The sequence below is a fragment of the Dysidea avara genome, chromosome 3 (genome assembly GCF_963678975.1).
Source record: "Dysidea avara chromosome 3, odDysAvar1.4, whole genome shotgun sequence".
In the NCBI taxonomy this organism is placed as follows: domain Eukaryota; kingdom Metazoa; phylum Porifera; class Demospongiae; order Dictyoceratida; family Dysideidae; genus Dysidea; species Dysidea avara.
The window spans coordinates 30,406,407-30,426,349 of record NC_089274.1 but is presented as its reverse complement, the minus strand read 5'-3'; the positions used below and the strand labels follow the sequence as shown (position 1 = coordinate 30,426,349).

At 38.3% G+C, this 19,943-nt stretch overlaps 2 protein-coding genes across 3 annotated transcripts in view; one reads left to right on the top strand and one right to left on the bottom strand.

Moving 5' to 3' along the window:
• Window positions 1-18,212, top strand: part of LOC136250681 (ubiquitin-fold modifier-conjugating enzyme 1-like) — a 61,592-nt gene extending 43,380 nt beyond the window's left edge. Inside the window, exons 6-7 of the mRNA XM_066042910.1 lie at window positions 10,316-10,406; window positions 17,998-18,212. Of these exons, the coding sequence (XP_065898982.1) occupies window positions 10,316-10,406; window positions 17,998-18,081 (175 nt within the window). The 3' untranslated portion in view covers window positions 18,082-18,212. The remainder of the gene's footprint in view (window positions 1-10,315; window positions 10,407-17,997) is intronic.
• An 826-nt stretch (window positions 18,213-19,038) lies between these two features.
• Window positions 19,039-19,943, bottom strand: part of LOC136250678 (trinucleotide repeat-containing gene 18 protein-like) — a 60,889-nt gene continuing 59,984 nt past the window's right edge. For both annotated transcript variants that reach the window (XM_066042905.1, XM_066042906.1), the window contains one exon: window positions 19,039-19,525. In XM_066042905.1, the coding sequence (XP_065898977.1) occupies window positions 19,241-19,525 (285 nt within the window). In that variant the 3' untranslated portion in view covers window positions 19,039-19,240. The remainder of the gene's footprint in view (window positions 19,526-19,943) is intronic.

The following is a 19,943-nucleotide window of genomic DNA, read 5'->3' as shown; positions in this document are numbered from 1 at the left end:
ACAGAGAGAAGAATTTTCCTTTGTTTGTAGTAGTTCTAGAGAAAGTTACACCACTATTCTTTGCCTTGGACCACACTAATTACTCAAGATGGGTGCCTGTCCACATCAGAGACATGAAAGCTTTACCTAGTTGTATTAGAGATGAGTTCGAAAACCAAGGACACTGGGTTTTATCCAAGACCAACAACACGTTTTCAGCAATGCCATTTATCAGGCCCATGAGCAAGAAAATGCCTATGTGAAAGGTTCTGGTGGCTGTGTTGGACTTACAGAAAACCCTACTGCATTCAGACGCTGGATGTTATCAGGGCCAGAGCTAGCCAGGCTGCAGAGACAATTCGAAGAAGAGTACTTACCTGAAACCAACCCAGACAATCCCAGGAATTTTCAGAATTATGAGCAGGGTGGTGCAGCACAGAAGACGTTTCAGAAGCAGGTTAACAGTCTGTTTAAAACAATGGAGAGAATGGGAAATCCTTTCCTTGATGATTGTGAGGAGCTTGTAACACTTGACAGTAGAAATTGTGCGGATGAATCGGTTAGACTTGCTTTGTATAATTTGGAAGACACAGGCATCAAGCAGTATCAGGATTTTGTAACAAACGTCCTTGAAAACTGCACCACCTCTATTCACGAGCCTATCAAGAGATATTCTCTTGCTCTCTTCAAAAGACCACAAATAAAAACAACATCAAAGCAAGGGAAAAAGATCCAAGTGCTTCAAAACAATGTAGCTCTCTTTGGACAATTGTACATCTCCATGCAGAATCGTGATGGAGACCTGACCAAATTCTTTGCGCATGAGATACAATCTTTCCCACCTTCCCTCTCAGACTTCGGAAAGCTAAACTTACCTAGCTCAAAGTCAGATCTTCTGGGATGTCTTGATTGTGAATCACCTGATCCACCATCAACATATGATTGCATAGTGCTTGATGGTGCTGTAATTGTTCACTTCCTGCCAACTAAAGCTGTGAGTACTTTCAATGAATATGCAGACAAAGTATTTGTTCCATACATAAATAAGCAGCTACAAGGTTGTGCAAGAGTAGATATTGTATGGGACTTATACTTGCCAGACAGCCTGAAGGAATCTACACGGGAGAAAAGAGGTAGAGGTGTGCGGAGAAGGTGTCTGGTCCAACCAAAATCCCAGGCAATTGGATGAATTTTCTTCATGACCCAAATAACAAAAAGGAGCTGTTTGCATATCTCACATCCAAGGTTTCTGAGTTCTCCTTTCCACCCAACAAAGTAGTTTACATAACGCTGGGTCACTCTGTGGTGTCTGTAGGCCCCGGCAACAATGCAATGCCAAATTGCAACCATGAAGAAGCTGACACCAGAATTGTTGTGCACGTACGTCATGCACTGGAACAGGGATTGAAGAAAATTGAAGTACGCACTGTAGACACTGATGTAGTTGTCATTCTCGTCGGCATATTTTTTGAGCTCACCACAATGGAATCACCAGTTGATATCTGGATTGCCTTTGGTATGGGTAAGAATTTCAGGCTGTACAGTGTTAATGCAATATGTGCCACTCTTGGGGAGCCAAGATCACGTGCACTACCAGTATTCCATACACTGACTGGCTGTGACACGACATCTGCCTTCAGAGGGAAGGGCAAGAAGTCAGTATGGCAGGCATGGCAAGCCTATGAAGAGATTACAGAAACATTTCAGTATCTGGCTACCCACCCATTCGTGCATTTGAATACAGACTGTGGTCATTTCCAGAAAATCGAACGGATGATAGTCATCTTATATGACAAAACCAGTCCGCTGAGTTCAGTGAATGAAGCAAGGAAGGAATTGTTTTGTCACAAGAACAGAAGTATGGATAAAATACCACCTACGCAGAATGCACTTCTCCAGCACACAAAGCGGGCTTTGTACCAAGCTGGAGTATGGACGACCAGCACTGACGCACAGCCAGAGATACCATCTCCAGAAGATTTTGCTTGGACCAAGGCATTACCAACACAGTCATGGCAGCCAGTTTGGATGACAATTCCAGAAGTATCCAAGGAATGCAGAGAATTAATCAAGTGTGCTTGTAAGGGAGACTGTACAAAATGCAAGTGTGGAAAAGCTAATCTACCCTGTTCACCACTTTGCAACTGTAAATGCAATAACACTTTAGATACTGTAACTGACTAAAGAACTCAAATGACATGTTATTATACCAAATGGTACAGTGCAAAATGTCCTTAAAAGTTATTATGACATTGAAAAATTAATTTTTAATGTAAATAGCAGCCATTTTGATTTGGGGGCATGTACTTAAAATCCTGAGAGGGCTCCTAGGCTAAAATTGGTTAATAGGTCCTAAAGAAGTCTCACACCAAATTTGGTGCTTTTGTCCACTCGGTAACGGTAATTTCACTAAGCCACCTGACTATTATAGGTGCAGCACTAGTTCCTAAGTGTACCTGTATGTATATATCTAATCAAAAACAGCTAAGCTGTAAAAAAAGGTGTGGCCCCAAAAAGGCCATGGTGATAAAAGATGTGAAATCCAAGGTGGCGGCCAAGAAATGGCTGTCATGGTAGGTTAATGGTAAAAAATTTAATAATGACAATTCAGGTGAATTTTGTGCCAAGACCAAGCGGCACCAAATTCACCTGAATTGTCGTTATTAAAATTTTTACCATTAACCTACCATGACAGCCATTTCTTGGCCACCACCTTGGATTTCACATCTTTTTTCACCATGGCCTTTTTGGGGCCGCACCTTTTTTACAGCTTAGCTGTTTTTGATTAGGTTTCACTTCTTTTTGTGTTTGTATACCCCAAAGCTGGCCATGGCCGGCTTTGGGGATTTTCTTTTCTTTACCACAGGAAGAAGAAAAGATGAAGCAGATGTTAAATACTTTAAATGTTTTTTGATTTTATCAGTAAATGTACAAATTATATATGTATATAATACATATATTTATTACAGAACACTCTACACAGTGGTTTCTTTATAACTGAACACTCTACAAAGTGACTTCTTCTAGCTGATATTTCTACAGGGTGATTTGTTTGTAGCTGAACTCTCTACATGATGGATTCTTCGCAGCTGAACTCTCTACAAGGTAACTTCTTCTAGCTGATGTCTCTACAGGGTCACTTGTTTGTATTGAACTCTCTACATGATGGTTTCTTTGTAGCTGAACTCTCTACTAAGTAACTTCTTCTAGCTGATGTCTCTACAGGGTCACTAGTTTGTAGCTGAACTCTCTACATGGTGGTTTCTTTGCAACTGAACTCTCTACAAGGTGGCTTCTTCTAGCTGATATTTCTACAGGATTTGTTTGTACTGTAGCTGAACTCTCTACATGATGGTTTCTTTGCAGCTGAACTCTCTTCTTCTAGCTGATGTCTCTACAGGGTCACTAGTTTGTAGATGAACTCTCTACATAGTGGTTTCTTTGTAACTGAACTCTCTACAAGGTGACTTCTTCTAGCTGATCTTTCTACAAGGTGATTTGTTTATAGTTGAACTCTCTACATGATGGTTTCTTTGCAGCTGAACTCTCTACAAGGTAACTTCTTTAGCTGATCTCTGTACAGGGTGATTTGTTTGTAGCTGAACTCTCTACAGGTGATTTGTTTGCAGCTGAACTCTCTACATGATGGTTTCTTTGTAGCTGAACTCTCCACAATATAATTTATTCTATCTGATCTCTGTACAGGGTGAATTGTTTGTAGCTGAACTCTCTACAAGGTAACTTCTTCTAGCTGATCTCTCTATACAGGGTGATTTGTTTGTAGCTGAACTCTCTACAGGTGATTTGTTTGTAGTTGAACACTCTACATGGTGGTTTCTTTGTAACTGAACCCTCTACAAGGTGACTTCTTCTAGCTGATCTTTCTACTGGGTGATTTGTTTGTAGCTGAACTCCCTACAAAGAACTTCTTCAAACTGATCTCTGTACAGGGTGAATAGTTTGTAGCTGAACTCTCTACAAGGTAACTTCTTCTAGCTGATCTCTATACAGAGTGACTTGTTTGTAGCCGAACTCTCTACATGATGGTTTCTTTGTAGCTGAATTCTCTAAAAGGTAACTTCATCTAGCTGATCTTTCTACAGGGCGATTTGTTTGTAGCTGAATACTCCACAAGTTACTTTGGTTGCAGCTGAACTCTCTACATGGTGATTTCTTGTAGCTGAGCTCTCTACAAGGTGACTTCTTCTAGCTGAACTCTCTACAGGGTGAATTGTTTGTAGCTGATCTCTTTACATGATAGTATCTTTGTAGCTGAACTCTCTACAAGGTAACTTCTTCTAGCTGATCTTTCTACAGAGCAATTTGTTTGTAGCTGATTTCTCTACAGGATGATTTGTTTGCAGCTTAACTCTCTACATGGTGGTTTCTTTGTAGCTGAACTCTCTACAGGGTGACTTCTTCTTGCTGAACTCTCTACAGGGTGAATTGTTTGTAGCTGATCTCTTTACATGATAGTATCTTTGTAGCTGAACTCTCTACAAGGTAACTTCTTCTAGCTGATCTTTCTACAGAGCAATTTGTTTGTAGCTGATTTCTCTACAGGATGATTTGTTTGCAGCTGAACTCTCTACATGGTGGTTTCTTTGTAGCTGAACTCTCTACAGGGTGATCTTTTGTAGATAAACTCTCTACAGAGTGATTTGTTTGCAGCTGACCTCTCTACATGATGGTTTCTTTGTAGCTGAACGCTCTACAAGGTAACTTCTTCTAGCTGATCTCTCTACAGGGTGAACTGTTTGCAGCCGAACTCTCTGCAGGGTGATTTAAATGCTCTACAGGGTGATTTCTTTGCAGCTGAACTCTCTACATGATGGTTTATTTGTAACTGAACTCTCTACAAGGTAACTTCTTCTAGCTGATCTTTCTACAGGGCGGTTTGTTTGTAGCTGAATTCTCTACAGGGTGATTGATTTGCAGCTGAACTCTCTATAGGGCGAATTCTTCTAGCTGAACTCTCTACAAGGTGATCTTTTCGTAGCTGAACTCTCTCCAGGGTGATTTTTTTCAGCTGAACTCTCTACACGATGGTTTCTTTGTAGCTGAACTCTCTACAAGGTGACTTCTTCTAGCTGATCTCTCTACAGGGTGATTTGTTTGCAGCTGAACTCTCTACATGGTGCATAGTTTCTTTGTAACTGAACTCTCTACATGGTGCATAGTTTCTTTGTAACTGAACTCTCTACAAGGTGACTTCTTCTATAACTGATCTCTCTACAGGGTGATTTGTTTCTAGGTGAACTTTCTACAATGTGACTTGCCTGTAGCTGAATTGTCTATCAGATTAACTGGTTGTAGCTGAATTCCCTACAGAATAACTTGCAATGTAATATAATTCTTTAATGGAGTAAGTTATAAACGTAGCCGAATGCTCTATTAGGGTGACTGTTCTATTAGAGTATCTCGATCTCGCATTTGCAACATGTAGTTGGCTTTCGAATCATGACTCAGTGGTTTGTAATCCGATTCTTCTGTACTACTGCAAGGACTTTCTATGATGATTATTCCAGCTACACACCGATTTTCAGCTCATTGCTCTAAGCGATTGCCTGGTAGGCGTGAAAACTAATAGTTTTTTATTCATAAAAATCAATTGCATAATTGTGACACAGGTTGGGTTTTGTGTTATATCTCCATGGTCTTTATCTCGATTCTTTTCAAACTACAAAAAGACACTCCTACAATGGTTACTCCATCTACATAGCAATTTTCAACTCATTCCTTCAAGGAGTTTACCCTGTGGGCGTGACAGACCTTTGACCTTATTTTACACGAATAATCGATCATAACTCCGTGCATGTCCATCAGATTCCTACCAAAGTTGGTACTGAGATCTGCCTAATGAGCCCTTCAAGTGTGCCAAATTTCAGCCCGATTGGAGCACGCATTCGCGTTTTATGGTGGATTTTGCGAAGTGTACGAAATGAAGAAGTAGAAGAAGAAAAAAACGAAGAAATTAAAATGAAATTTTGTTCGCTCCTATCTCGGAAATGGCTGTAGCGATTTTCTTCAAATTTGTATGTAGACTCCCATTACTGGCCGGCACGTCTGTAGCAAATTTGGTTCCAATCGGATAAGAGATCACAGAACTACATAGGTGTGAAAATTGCATTTTATTTCTTCCTGTTAATATACTCACGGTGTGGCACGACGGCTTCTTGGGCTGCACGACACACTATCGTGTGTCTTGATGCTCACCTCTGGTTTTAGGGCTGTATGCCAAAATATACACCTGTCGGCACGTTTGAAGTGTCGCATGATCTCCATAGGTTGAGATCATAGCACTGCGCTGTGGTATATATATACCACAGCAAATTGTTTTAATTATGTGATATGCCATGGTCTGTGGCTATGTTTACCACATATGGTGTAACTTCACACAATCTGCCGAGTGCTTATCTAAACGGTAAACAAGTCTCTAATAACAAGCGCTTAAATCAACCAACGATTAAATAAAAGGATTTTAAATGAACTCTTTGTCTCCTTCATGGATAGCTTTGTAATTGCGAGTAGAAGGGTGTGGCATCGTTAAAGAACCTACAATGTCTTATTTCTACTGATTTTGATTTTCCAATAGGTACTGTTTCACTATAAATGGCTATTTATAATCGTTTCATCTACTAGGGTGTAAAATATACCAGTTATAACACGATTACTTGGGATATGACTAAATATATGCACTCTCCTTCAAGCGCTGCACACTCTCAGGGTCTTGCATATAAATTAGTAATATCCCTCATATTATATATCTAATCCAAAACAGCCAAGCTGTAAAAAAGAATGCGGCCCTCAAAAAGGCTATGGTGAAAAAAGATGTGAAATCCAAGGTGGCGGCTAAGAAATGGCTGTGATGGTAGGTTAATGGTAAAAAATTTAATAACGACGTGAATTTTGGTGCTGCTTGTTCTTGGCACAAAATTCACCTGAATTGTTATTAAAATTTTTACCATTAACCTACCATCACAGCCATTTCTTGGCCGCCACTTTGGATTTTACATCTTTTTCACTATAGCCTTTTTGAGGGCTACACTCTTTTTTACAGCGTGGCTGTTTTGGATTAGATTTCAGTTCTTTTTGTATTTGTATACCCCGAAGCCAGCCTATGGCCGGCTTTGGGGCTTTTTTAACCTATCTTTTTTTTCTTTATTACAGAAAGAAGAAGATTAAGCTGATGTTAAACACTTTAAAAATTTCTAACTTTATCATTAAATGTACAAATGATATATATAATACATATATTTATTAAAGAACTCTCTACATGGTGGTTTCTTTGTAGCTGAACTCTCTATAAGATAACTTCTTCTAGCAGGGTGATTTGTTTGTGAAGCTGAAATCTCTACAAGGTAACTTATTCTAGCTGATCTCTCTACAGGGTGAATTGTTTGTAGGTGAACTCACTACAGGGTGATTTGGTTGTAGCTGATCTCTATACAGGTTACTTGTTTCTAGCTGATCTTTTGAATTCTCTGCAGGGTGATTGCTCTATTAGGATGACTGCTCTATTAGAGTATCTCGATCTCGCACTTGCTACACCATGTTGGATTTCGTGTTATAACTCCGTGGCTTTAAGTCTGATTCTTCTACTTCATTGAAGAGCCTTTCTAAGATGATTACTCCATCTGTACAGCGATTTTCAAAGCATTACCCCAAGCAGTTTTTCTGGTAGGCCTGGTAAGTAGTCGTTATTTTTATTAGCTAATCTCGATTGCATAATTGTTACACACTGTTGGTTTTTTCATTGTATCTTCCTGGTTTTTAGCTTGATTTCTTTCAAACTACAAAGGGTTTGAGGGGCAATAGTTAACATATTCACCCTGTTAGTTTTCATGAATAATCGCTAATAACTCTTTGCCTGTTTATTGTATTTCAGCCAAAGTTGGTGCCGACATGCGTCTTTATACCTCCCTTCTGTGTGCCAAATTTCAAGGCAATCGGATATTGCATTTGCGTTTTATAGCAGTTTTTGGAAGTGTGCAAAAAGAGGAAGAAAAATAAGAAGAAAAAAAATGAAGAAACTAAGCCAATTTTTGAAGTTGCATATCTCGGGAACGCTTGAAGCTATTTCGCTCTAATTTGGTATGTGGAGTACTGAAGTTGGCGGGCGTGTCCACAGCAAAAATTGTCTTGTTTCATCAAGGCAGCACAGAGCTACGGAGGTGCGAAAATTGCATTTTCGTTCTTCCTGTTAATTTGCTCACGGGTGTTGCACGCCAGCTTCTTGGGCCGCATGACACACTTCTGTGTGTCTTGATATATATGTGTGTTGTGTGTGTGTGTGTTGTGTGTGTGTGTTGTGTGTGTGATTGTTTGTTTGTTTGTTTGTTTGTTTTTTTGTGTGTGTGTGTGTGAGACTGGATCTGTAAGAATCCCATATGTTAGCACAAGCCTAAATTTACAGTAGAATGCACTGAATGTAATGGTTGAAATACAAAATCTAAAATAATTATTTTTTGAGCGCTTGTTTCACAGTTAAGGAAAGTGGTAATGGCAAATACCGTGGTACCATAGTGATCCCCAATGCAAGAGGAATTAGGAAATCTTTGTTTCATGTCAGTGCTCCCAAAGAGACGGCTGATATGAGCGTTAGTCTGCTTCATGTTTGACAAGCGGTTTACTACCTTTTTTCTCTCACATTTTCGCTTTTTTCAGTTCTAGAAAGGGCTTGGAAGGAAAAACTTGCCCAGTAATGGATTTGTTTGTTCTTGGAGTATCTGATGGTGTACATTTCATCTCAGTAAAGAAGTGCATTAATAAGTTATGACCGTTTAATTAAACGCCTGTATTTAATTTTCCGTATTGTCATTGAATAAATTGATTTTCCTGTTGTTGCCACTTTGTAGCACTGTATCTTTGAAAGTTCAAGGCTTCTAGAGTTGAAACTTTTGTTGACCATTCCTTTGGCTATCTACATATAGAAAATGTAATAAAATGGAATTCAAAAATGTGCTAACATATGGGGTTATTGCAGATTTTATCACGTATATGTATGTACAACTGGATCCTGAAAAATAGCTAAAAATGAAAAGTTGATTTTTTTTCAAAGAGAATTGACATTTTAGCCAACCAGATTAGTGGTGACAGTGAAAGTGTCAACAACAAACATGTGCGGTTTGGCTCCATTTTTGGAAAAGTATTGTAATGGATACTGCAGTTTTATAGTTTCCACATAGGAAGTATATGGTGGAAATTTTGATGGCATTTGATCAAAAATTTGTGAAACATTTTTAGCAGTTCAAGCAGTGCTATAAATGAGCCAAATTTCAAGGTCATGTGTGATTGTTTTGAGGATCCAGCTCAACACATACATACTAATAGTAGAAGAGGTTTTAAAATTAAGAAAATACGAGATTGAGATACTCTATTTGTGCAGTAGCCCAAATAGAACATTTAATTTGAACACTCACAGTTGGTTTATACAATCACAGTTGTAAAATTGTTCGTAAAGATAACAAAAAAAAATTATTTGTGCAATTACAGACACATACAGTATGCATAAGTAAATACAGTATTCTTTCTGTTACTGGAATCTTGTAGCAAAGAAAAAATAATTAAAGCAAGCTCTAGAGGGTTGGCTTTGAGGTTTGCAAATACAAGAAAGAAATGATATCTACTGTATGCAAAGCAGAATACCCCTATTAAGAAGCCTCCACGGGTGAAATTGCTATAAAAACAAATGTGGTGGCCAAGAATTTGAAATGGCTGCAATTATGTTAATGACAGCTTTTTTATTATGGCTTTTTAGAGGGGTTAAATTTTTTAAAGCTTATCTGTTTTGGATACCAAGATTTGTGTATTGCAATAGTACTATATTATTAATTGAGGCCCAAGGGCATGGGCATATATATCAGGTAAATCCTGAGTGGCCATGATATAAATTAGTGCTAAAACAATTATTCGGTTATTTGACTATTCAGTTGGTATGACACTATTTGATTCGTTAACACACTAATCAAATAACCGTTAGCATATTGTACACTGTATTCAGAAGGAAAAGTCAACCTTAAAACCTAAGATTGTGAATGAAGTAATGTGTCTATGCTGTAAAAATTCTATTTTAGAAAAGATACTGTAGAAATAGTGCTTAGGCTTTAGCTACCTTGCTCCCTAACTAAAGGTTTCAGTACTTATTCAATAAAAGTATAAGCTTAAAGAATAGTCGAATATTCGGTCGTTTTGTTCACAACTATTTGAATAGTAAAAATTGCTATTCATTTCAGCTCTAATTTAAATGAATGGCAAATGTCAGTTATATTCTTTGTGTGATTGTATAATTTTGCATACCCGTACAGTGTATGCATGCAGTATTTTCATCTTATAGGGGAGGAAAAATTTGCTTAACAGACCATTTTAAGCCACTCTGGGCCAGAAATGTTCCAAAGTTTGGTATTGCTCACTGCTTAGCACTTGGGGTATGTTCAATGTGTGTTACTCTAATGCAGTATTCCTGTCGTAGTTAATTACTATTGACGAACTTCTACCATGTACACTGTACTTGCAAAATGCACATACTATGCTACATCTAAATAGGGAATGCTAAATGTAGTGTCTACTGAAACCTAAATGATACAGCTGCTTTGCTTATCATACAGCACGATAGTATTGTGGACCACAAAGGAGTAGGCGTGGCCCACAAAATAACATTACCCAGAAACCAGCCTCAATTTTCCTTGACGACAATGAAGCAGTATTGGCTAAGCCCAAAGAAGCTTTCAGATCAACCCGAAATGCTTTCAACAAGTTGCTACAGAATTTTAAATGAAATTTTCTAGTGACTTACTGACTGACTGACTGACTGCCTGCCTGCCTGCCTGACTGACTGACTGACTGACTGACTGACTGACTGACTGACTGACTGACTGACTGACTGACTGACTGACTGACTGACTGACTGACTGACTGACTGATGCTTTCAGACAACCATAACTCAATAATGGCTAACGCTACGGGGCTTGATTTTTTCACTATTCGACATTGCTTCGGCCCGAGAGGTGCCTTTTGACACACCACAGTATGTACAATGCATTCTTCATGGACTTACCAGTGTCCTCCTTTGTGTCCCATTCATCTTTGCTGACAGCAAAAAGTGTTGATATGGCGGTAGCACGTGATGGCTTCCCTTCGTATTAACGGAAATCGTCTGTATTTTTCATAGTGGCTATTTTGATAGCAAATGTGCTTTTCAAACAGTTTTTGATTTGTACTGCTGTGTAACGGGTTGAACATAGCCGACAACAAAGCATAATGGATACTTTACTTTTCAGACGATAATTAGTTGGGGCGCATGGCACCATTTCTTTCTTTCGGTATGGATGGATTGCAGAGGTGCTTTTCCAACAGTTCTTGATCCGAAATGCTGTATAACAAGTTGAACATAGCTGACAATTAAGCATAATGGATACTTCACTTTTTCAGGCAATAAATGATATAGCTGGGGTGCGCGGTGCTATTCAGATGCGCTTTGCGTTGGTTCACCAGTCATAATAATTATTTACAAAAAAGTTAACAAACAAATATACAGAAAAATTTGGAATTTTCAACTAGAGTAGGGACCATAGCACATCGATGCACAGTAGAGATATGACACTTCTTATTGTTTTACTGTGATTTAATATCGTGCACTACTCCAGCTTGTTTCAGTACTTTTTATCGATGTGCTATGGTTCCTACCTACTCTAGTTGAAAATTCCAAATTTTTCTGTGTACTTGTTAGTAATTGTACAGAGTTCTCATTTTATCTACACATACAAGCTTAAGTAAACAATGGTCATAGAAATAAAAAAAAAGAAGTTCAATTCCTACACCTGAAGCTATACTAGTGTACATTTAATCAGTATTTCAATCTTATACATGTAGCTAAAGGCATGTATGATGTCATGTATTGTATGTATGATGTTGTAATGGGTAATAATAATGAATTAGTCTCATGAATACCACATGGTGTCAGAAGTGCTATTACTTTTGTCGTGCTTGCCCTTGTGAGAACTGACCTAGTCTGAACTATCCTGACGATTTATAAAGTTTTCTGATTGTTTCTGAACATGGCAGTGAGTTTGTGCAAACCGCCAGATCCTGCTTCATTTACAGTAGCGGACAAAAAGGTTCCCATTCTGTTTGCGTTTTATGTTTTTGGTGAGACGTTTCCATTTTGTAGCGTTTCTGCTTTGCTAGCGTTTTAATTATTGCTGAGAATGTGTGTTTTATTTGCAGAGGAAATGGAGTGAATGAAGAGTTGCTAATAAGTAAGTGAATACTAACTAATGCTAACACACTAATGTACGTATGTGTACTGCATGTCTTTCTCTATGTAGAACACCACTGCTTACTGTACAAGAGGCGAGGCTCACGGAAAGTAGCTGACTGTGACAAATGGCGAAGAAGACTTATAACCAACTGTTCTATTGTTTATTAAATCATATTTGTGTATAGCAACAAGTATTCAAGCGAACTTTGCCAAAAATACTATCATGTGCAATATGACACTTTCTCCCTAATTAATGCCCACTACCTATTTATCTGAACAAAAGTAAATTTTGTTACTTAATTAACAGTGTGCCATGGACTAAAGTGAAAGTATATAGAAATATATAATAACTTTTAGAAAAGGAGACATTAGTAGAGATAGCAGCATCCTGGCTGGTTTTGCTTTCTGGCACATGGTGGCTTCATAGCAACAAATCTGTGATTAAAAAACAATAAAACTAATTGTTTAACAATTGTACTAACCTTCTGTAGGCTCTTTTATTCCGTTTAGTGTTATATTGGCTTGTTTAAACTGATGCGAATGTTAAACTGCCAACTAGCTTCCATCCCAGACTCTCGGAGCATTGTAGCAACAATTTTGGTGGCCAATGGTGCACAGTATTATTCATCGTCTTGAATAACTTGGCAATATAGCTTGTACAACTGTTTGCAAAATTTCACAAATACTTCGAAAACGGTAAGACTGTTGCTAGCATTTTTATTCTGTTCTGTAAGCGTTTTCTTAGCCTTCTATTGCACGCAGTGGAAACGGAACGCCAACAGAACAGGAACTTTTTTGTCTGCTACTGTAGTAGTGGAAACGCAGCGTACAAGTGGCATTGTTTCATGGAGCCATTACACTGGTTTCTTGCCGGGACAGAATCCAGTAAAAAATCTGATGAAGTAAAAAATCTGATGAAGTAATGATTGGCATCATGCTTACTCATACAGGAAAGGAAACATTTAAAAAACACTTCCGTGGGCATCAGCTGGCAATAACATGAAGTTTGATAAGGTCTGCTTACTCAAGCAGGAAAGGAAGGACACACCAAAAAAACGCTTCCGTGGACATCAGCTGGTGACAACATGAAGTTTGATAACGTCCTTAAGGCATTCAAAGATTATTGTCAACCTTGCAAGAATATCTTGCATGAAAGAATGACAGAAAGACACAAGTTGTGGTTCCTTCAACAACAAGACAGAGTGTTGATGCTTACCTCACCTAATATTTCATAGGCAGCCCAGAAAACAGAATCCTTAAAGCAACACATTAAAGAGATGAGGGAAAGTACAGTAAGAATGAAAATCATGTTATTAGAGGGCCAGTGTGGTCATATACGTAGACCAATAGAGTGCCCAGCATATAGATAGTAATCAGTGTAATTAATTGCTTGGACAGCCGATTTTTTGCTTTACTTTTATTTTACAATGTTTGCGAAAGTTTTGTCACTAACGATACATATACTTGAAATTAACAACCAGAAAATGTCCTGCCCTCCTGGCAGACTCTTGTAAGCATTCGAACATTAATTGGATGGCTGCAGGTTCTCAGGTCCATGCAGTCATGGATTTTTTTCTCCTTGCTCCACCTTTTCAAACATGTTTTATATAGCAACATTAAACAGGCTGTAGGACCAGGTGTCCTACAGACCTTCAGCACTTGTGTAGTAAAGCCTTAATAATAATTTTAAAAAAAAACAACAGAAAAAGAAGCCAAGTAGTTATAAAACTGTCCAGGTCCAGTCATGGATTTTTTCTCCTTTCTCCACCTTTTCAAAAACACTTTATATAACAACTTTAAACAGGCTGTAGGACCAGGTGTCCTACAGACCTTCAGTACTCGTGCTGTAAAGCCTTAATAAAAATAATAATAAATAAAACTACTAAGCCAGTTTATCAAACAGTGTTTTTAGTGGGATTCTGCCCCTTTGTGAAGAGAGATGGACTAATTGTGTGGCCAGCCGATAAATATACACAGTTCACTAAGCCTTACAGCCATACTTTCGCAAACAAACAAGCCTGAACAGTTAAATATACCAGCTACAGCAAGTAAATGTTGTACCCATTTACTGCTGAATTCACCGCTTTCTTTACTTTCACCTGTTCATTGCCATCATTAGTGATTGTTTGTGGGTTTCAGTTAGTTGGCAAATTATTTCCACTTCATAACCGATACTTGTGAAATTAGCTAATATCGGTGATTCAACTAAAAAATTATTGGTGATACAACACTAGACAGAGGTGCTCCATTTGCCACACATAAAACCATTTTGCAACAGTTTACCCACAGTAGAAATTAGCCTGCAACAGCTGCCAAGCTGCCAATCATTCCCAATCAGAAAAGAAAAATTCACACGGTTGCCGATAACAATGAAACCTCAGACATAGAGCCATTGGTATCCATGGATGCATTGCAGGTACATGGTCTGCATGCCTTTCCACTGGTGATGTTCATGACACCAAAGTCCTTTCAAGGAGCAGAGGCAAGCATTCTGCCATTCAAAGCTTAAAGGACAAGCCACATATTGAGCATACAGCAACAAAGCTATCATCTTTGGAGGGGAACTCCACTTCTCACTGGGTAATTGAGCCAAATGCTTATAGGTGGTAGTGGCTGCTTTCCCCATTCCACCGGAGGAGGAAAAAACTAATGGGGTAAAGCTGCCATGTTCTACTTCGCGTATACGCTCCTCATAAGCACGATGCTTCTCAGCCTCATGCCTACGAAAAGTGGTAGCCAAGGTGGTAGACCGATTGGAAGCTGCAAAAGAATTAAAAACACGAACATCAAAAAAGGTGAGATGATGTAAGCACCTCCAAAAACCAGATGCTCTAATATCCACTCTGGCATTATCATCAAACACAGCTGAACGGTGATGCATAACCTCACCAGACAGGGCATGTGGTTGAGGCTCCACCTGGACATCATGGCACACGTCCGTCATCAAACTAGCAGCCAAGTCTCGTACTTCATTATGCCGGATAATTGGAAAGGCACCATGTGGGCAGCTAAGGGTATGAGACAAGGTAAAATCCTTATCACACACACAGTGCGATGCAATGATGGCGTAAAGCCATAATGTAAACAGGCGGCATCAATGAATTCACCTTTATGAAGGGCGAAACCATACTGCTCCAACGGAAGTGCAGACAGCCAGGAAGACGCCCCCCTCTCCATGCAGTACTCAACAACCCAGCGCAAAGGTGGGGGACAATATCATGGAAAAGTTTGGCTGCAAGGCTTTAACCCTCGTGGTAAAATTTATAATAATAACAAAAATTGTAGAAATATCGGCTGCCCACACAATTAATTATCTAATTGATGCACTTACAAGAAAACCAAGCAAATAGTAATCTATGATGGTGGTAATTATGCTTAGCATGCATTGAATACTTGGAACTTGACTGAAGATCATTCAAATCGTAATTATTGTGATATTATCATAATTTTTATCATGAATAGTACTTCAATATCTATCATGATGGTGATTTTTCCACTATCGCTCAGCACTACATATTAGTTGGAGTAACTGATTGCTGTATTAGAGTTTAAAAGTGGAGAGATGTAACCCAGCACCAGCATGCTGATTTACACAAATGAAGTTATAATTATAAAAATTGTACAGCTACAGGTGTATGATAGTCTATTACCACCTGCTTGATGTGACTATTTCATAGGGTAAAGAATTCCAGTTCTTAATTATTATTCTCTGTGAAAAGGTATAATGTCATGTTGTCTTGTTTAATTTCTTAACCCTTAAACCCGCGTAGTCCAGAAAACTGGATAATAAGTATGCATGCCGCACTCCTATAGCTTTGCAATTTACGTCATTCTACTTGTGATGTAACAAGGATTAAAATGATACCTATTGTTTTACTCTAGTGCTAAATGGTGAGGCCAAAACATGAAAATAACTTTTCGGTAAGGAAACACGCAAACCCTCTACATACCTTTATAAAATGGTCGATAACTCGATGGTAGTTGCTCCTATCACCTTGCAACAACTTCCACTCAATTTGTCATGAAATTCTCCATCAGGCCATATATGACTCACGTGAGTAAACCCACAATCAAAATTAAACACGTGGCAAGATTTTTGAAACACGGAGACGCCACTCGTCACTGTTCATCGCTTCATAACAAGCAAGCCACTGTAGTTACAGTGTTAATTTAACCTTCTCCAAATAGCCCAGTGAACACACTTTTAATCTGTGTGTTTGTAGGCTGTAATTAACTTACCCCATCTCTAGTGTCGCCATGTGTGCCCATATTGTGTAAACACGCATTTCCGAAAATTCTCTGCAGGTTTAAGGGTTAAATCCATTAGATTTAGCACTGCAACCAGTATTGATTGTAAAAAAGTATGCATATTACAGGTACTCATGAGGTCCAACAATATAATTATTAACCCTTAAACCCGCACAGTACTTTTTGGAAATGCGTGTTTACACAATATGTGACCAGATTTTACAGAACCGAACCAAATCGCACATCAGGCAAAATCAAACTAACACCACCAGTGGATAGCTACACTATCGTACCACAAGCTTTGACCCTCAGCACTACTCAAACTACATGAGGCTGGTTTTAGTAAACGTCTTTTCTGGGTGGTGTGGAGTGCCCAAATGGCGGTTTCAGGCCTTGTGGAGGACCTGGCTTGGCAAGAATCAGTGGTTTACTGGTAGACAGCCTTATAATGTTGGCCAGACGTGTTCTCTGTAGATTTTGCTACATATCAGCCACTAAGGAGCCAGCACAGCCCTGTAATCTCGTGTCTGGACTCCAATCGTGGTCTGCCTCCATTTTGAGGCCTATCTTTTGCCCTCCCCGCCACCCCCCCCTTTGTGAGCACTCGTGATACTACTTCGCTCGTCCAACTGCTCAGATTTTCTATCTTATTTGTTGGGAAACTGTACAAGCAGCTACAAGTACTGGAAGTGGCTTGAAAGGTAACAGATTGATGCATCTTTTGTGTAAATTTCATACGCGTGCTTGCTATCCTTGGAGAGTTATGCTGGCTTCAATTCTTTAAAACCGTTTATCTCGAAACTTCTAATGTGCAATTTGGATCGTTTTTCCAAAATCCATGGACATGCATGGCGACATTAGGTGGTGTAACTTAATTCTTATAGCATACATAGATTACAAGTGTGTCCACTGGGCTACTTGGAGAAAGTTAAATGAACACTGTAACTACAATGGCTTACTTGTTATGAAGTGATGAACATCGACGAATGACGTCTGTGTTTCAAAATTCTTGCCACGTGTTTACTTTCGATTGTGGGTTTACTCACGTGAGTCATATATGGCCTGATACAAATATTCACAAGTCAAATGGAAGTTGTTGCAAGGTAATAGGAGCAACTACCATCGAGTTATCGACTATTTTAAAAGTGTTTGCATGTTTCCTTACCGATAAGTTATTTTCACGGCTAGTTTTGGCCTCACTATTAAGCGTTAGGGTAAAACCCTAGGTATCATTTAATCCTTGTTCCATCAGAAGTAGAATGATGTAAATAGCATAGCCATAGAATGGACGCTTCGAAAGTTACAGCGCTCTATGCAAGGCATGCGTATTTATTAACCAGTTTTCTGGATTATGCAGGTTTAAGGGTTAAACAATTCATTGCTGAACACTTTGATTACTTCTAAAGTGTGCTATTTACACTAGAATACAACCTGTAATTGCTTTTTTGTATAGTACTATTGTTTTCTAGTGTTATAATGTATATATATGTATGTATGTTTTACACCTGTAGCTTGGTCCATGGTTGGCTGTTGAAGTACCTGATCTAGTGGGAAAAGGTTTAGTAAAGCACAAAGAACAGACTACATCAAAATAGCAACCATACAGCAATTTCGGTGGATGTACTTTTTCTACAATTGTATCAATAATAAAATGCATCCGTGACGAAACTGCATCCGTAACGAAACTGCATTACTTGTACATGTTTAATAGATCATTCCCCAAAAATCTGCCTACAGAGTGCAATAAGGAAAAAAATAGCAGGGCATGGGCAAGAGACTAATACAGCATGACACAAAGCCAAGTGCTGTATTTGGCTGGAGAGCACACCAGAATAATGTTTTTGTCATATTGCATGAGTGTCAGTGCTTTATCTGGTTTAAAGTGATTTCCAGTTGTCTGTTCAGAGTGTTCTCAAACCACATCAGTTTTCATCCCCCAGACAATCAACATAGTAAAAGCTACTTCTACCAATTAAAAAAAAAGTTGCTTGGCCAGTCAAGGGTTAATATAATATAACAAAGAATGGGCAAGTGGTTAATTGTAACAACACATGCATTTTATTTCCAGCTGTTAATTTTTAAAAGAATCATTTGTTAATAAGGTTTCTATAAAAAAATTGTACATAATGTGCTTTGTTTTGATATGGTTAAATCAGTTAGTGGGAGACTGCTATTTTTTAAGCTTAGTGCATACACACATTATTCAACATAGTGCAAGCAGTTTGCATAGATGTGTAAATACAGTTCAGTTGCATTTAATTTGTTAATGTACACAATACATTTGTTCCTGTTTCCCTACAGCCCCTGTACTGTATGAGTGCAGATTTATTTGCTGCAAGCCTCTAACACAAAAGGCTGGAACTTTTTAATGGACAAAATTTTGGGGTCAAGTTGTTTGTGAAAACATTTTGAAAGACAAAAAAAAGCAGCATAGATTACTTTTATTGTAGTTTGTCTCTAGCCATGTGGTATTTTTATTTGATATAGTATAGTCTACATTACATCACTTCTGTGCGCACATATTTACAATACACAGGAGACGTATAAATACATACAATGCATACATAAGTATATAAATAAATCAATATATACAGTATATATTTACTAAAAATAACTTGCAATAAATTACATTACAATACTACATAACTGCTTGTGTGTATAAAATAACTAATTTGAATGTAGCTAAAAATATGCAATAAACAACAAAACAACTACCTATGCCAGTAATAGTGTATCATCATGCTTAAAATAAGTTTATTTTCTACCACTGACTTTTCCAGTTTTATAATTGTATGATTTCTGGCACAAGAATACCAGATTTGGATCCGTCAAGTTGTCAGGAATCTGTAATTTTTGATAGAGTGATTTCTTTGCTTTTGAAACGAATCTTTCAGCTGTAACTCTTGTAGCAAAACCTTCACTATCACGTTTTAACATAGTTTTATACCTACAATATTTACTTAGACCTAAAACATAACATTTCTCTATGATTGCAGCCACAGGATTATGATCCACATGTTGAGATGCCAGAAGTTCATCCTACACAAAATACAGTGTAATAATTGACTGGCATTATCATACAGTAAGAAAGTACTGTATAGTAGGGACTGTATATAGTAGGGACCACAAAGGTCTAGGCATGGCCCACAAAAAAACATCACCCAAAAACCAGCCTCAATTTTCCTGGACAACGACCAGCCTCAATTTTCCCGGACAACGATTAGGGAGTATTGGTTAGGTATTGGTTAGGTAAAACTAAGTCCAAACAAGCTTTCAGATCAACCCAACACGCAAGTTGCTATGGAATTTAAAAAAAATATTAAACAGAATTTTCTACAGACTGATGCCTTCAGACAAGTGTAACTCAATAACAGCTAAGGCTAAGGGCTTTATTTTTTTGCTGTTTGATGTCGCTTTGGCCTGAGAGGTACCTTTTGGCATACAGCAGCATGTACAA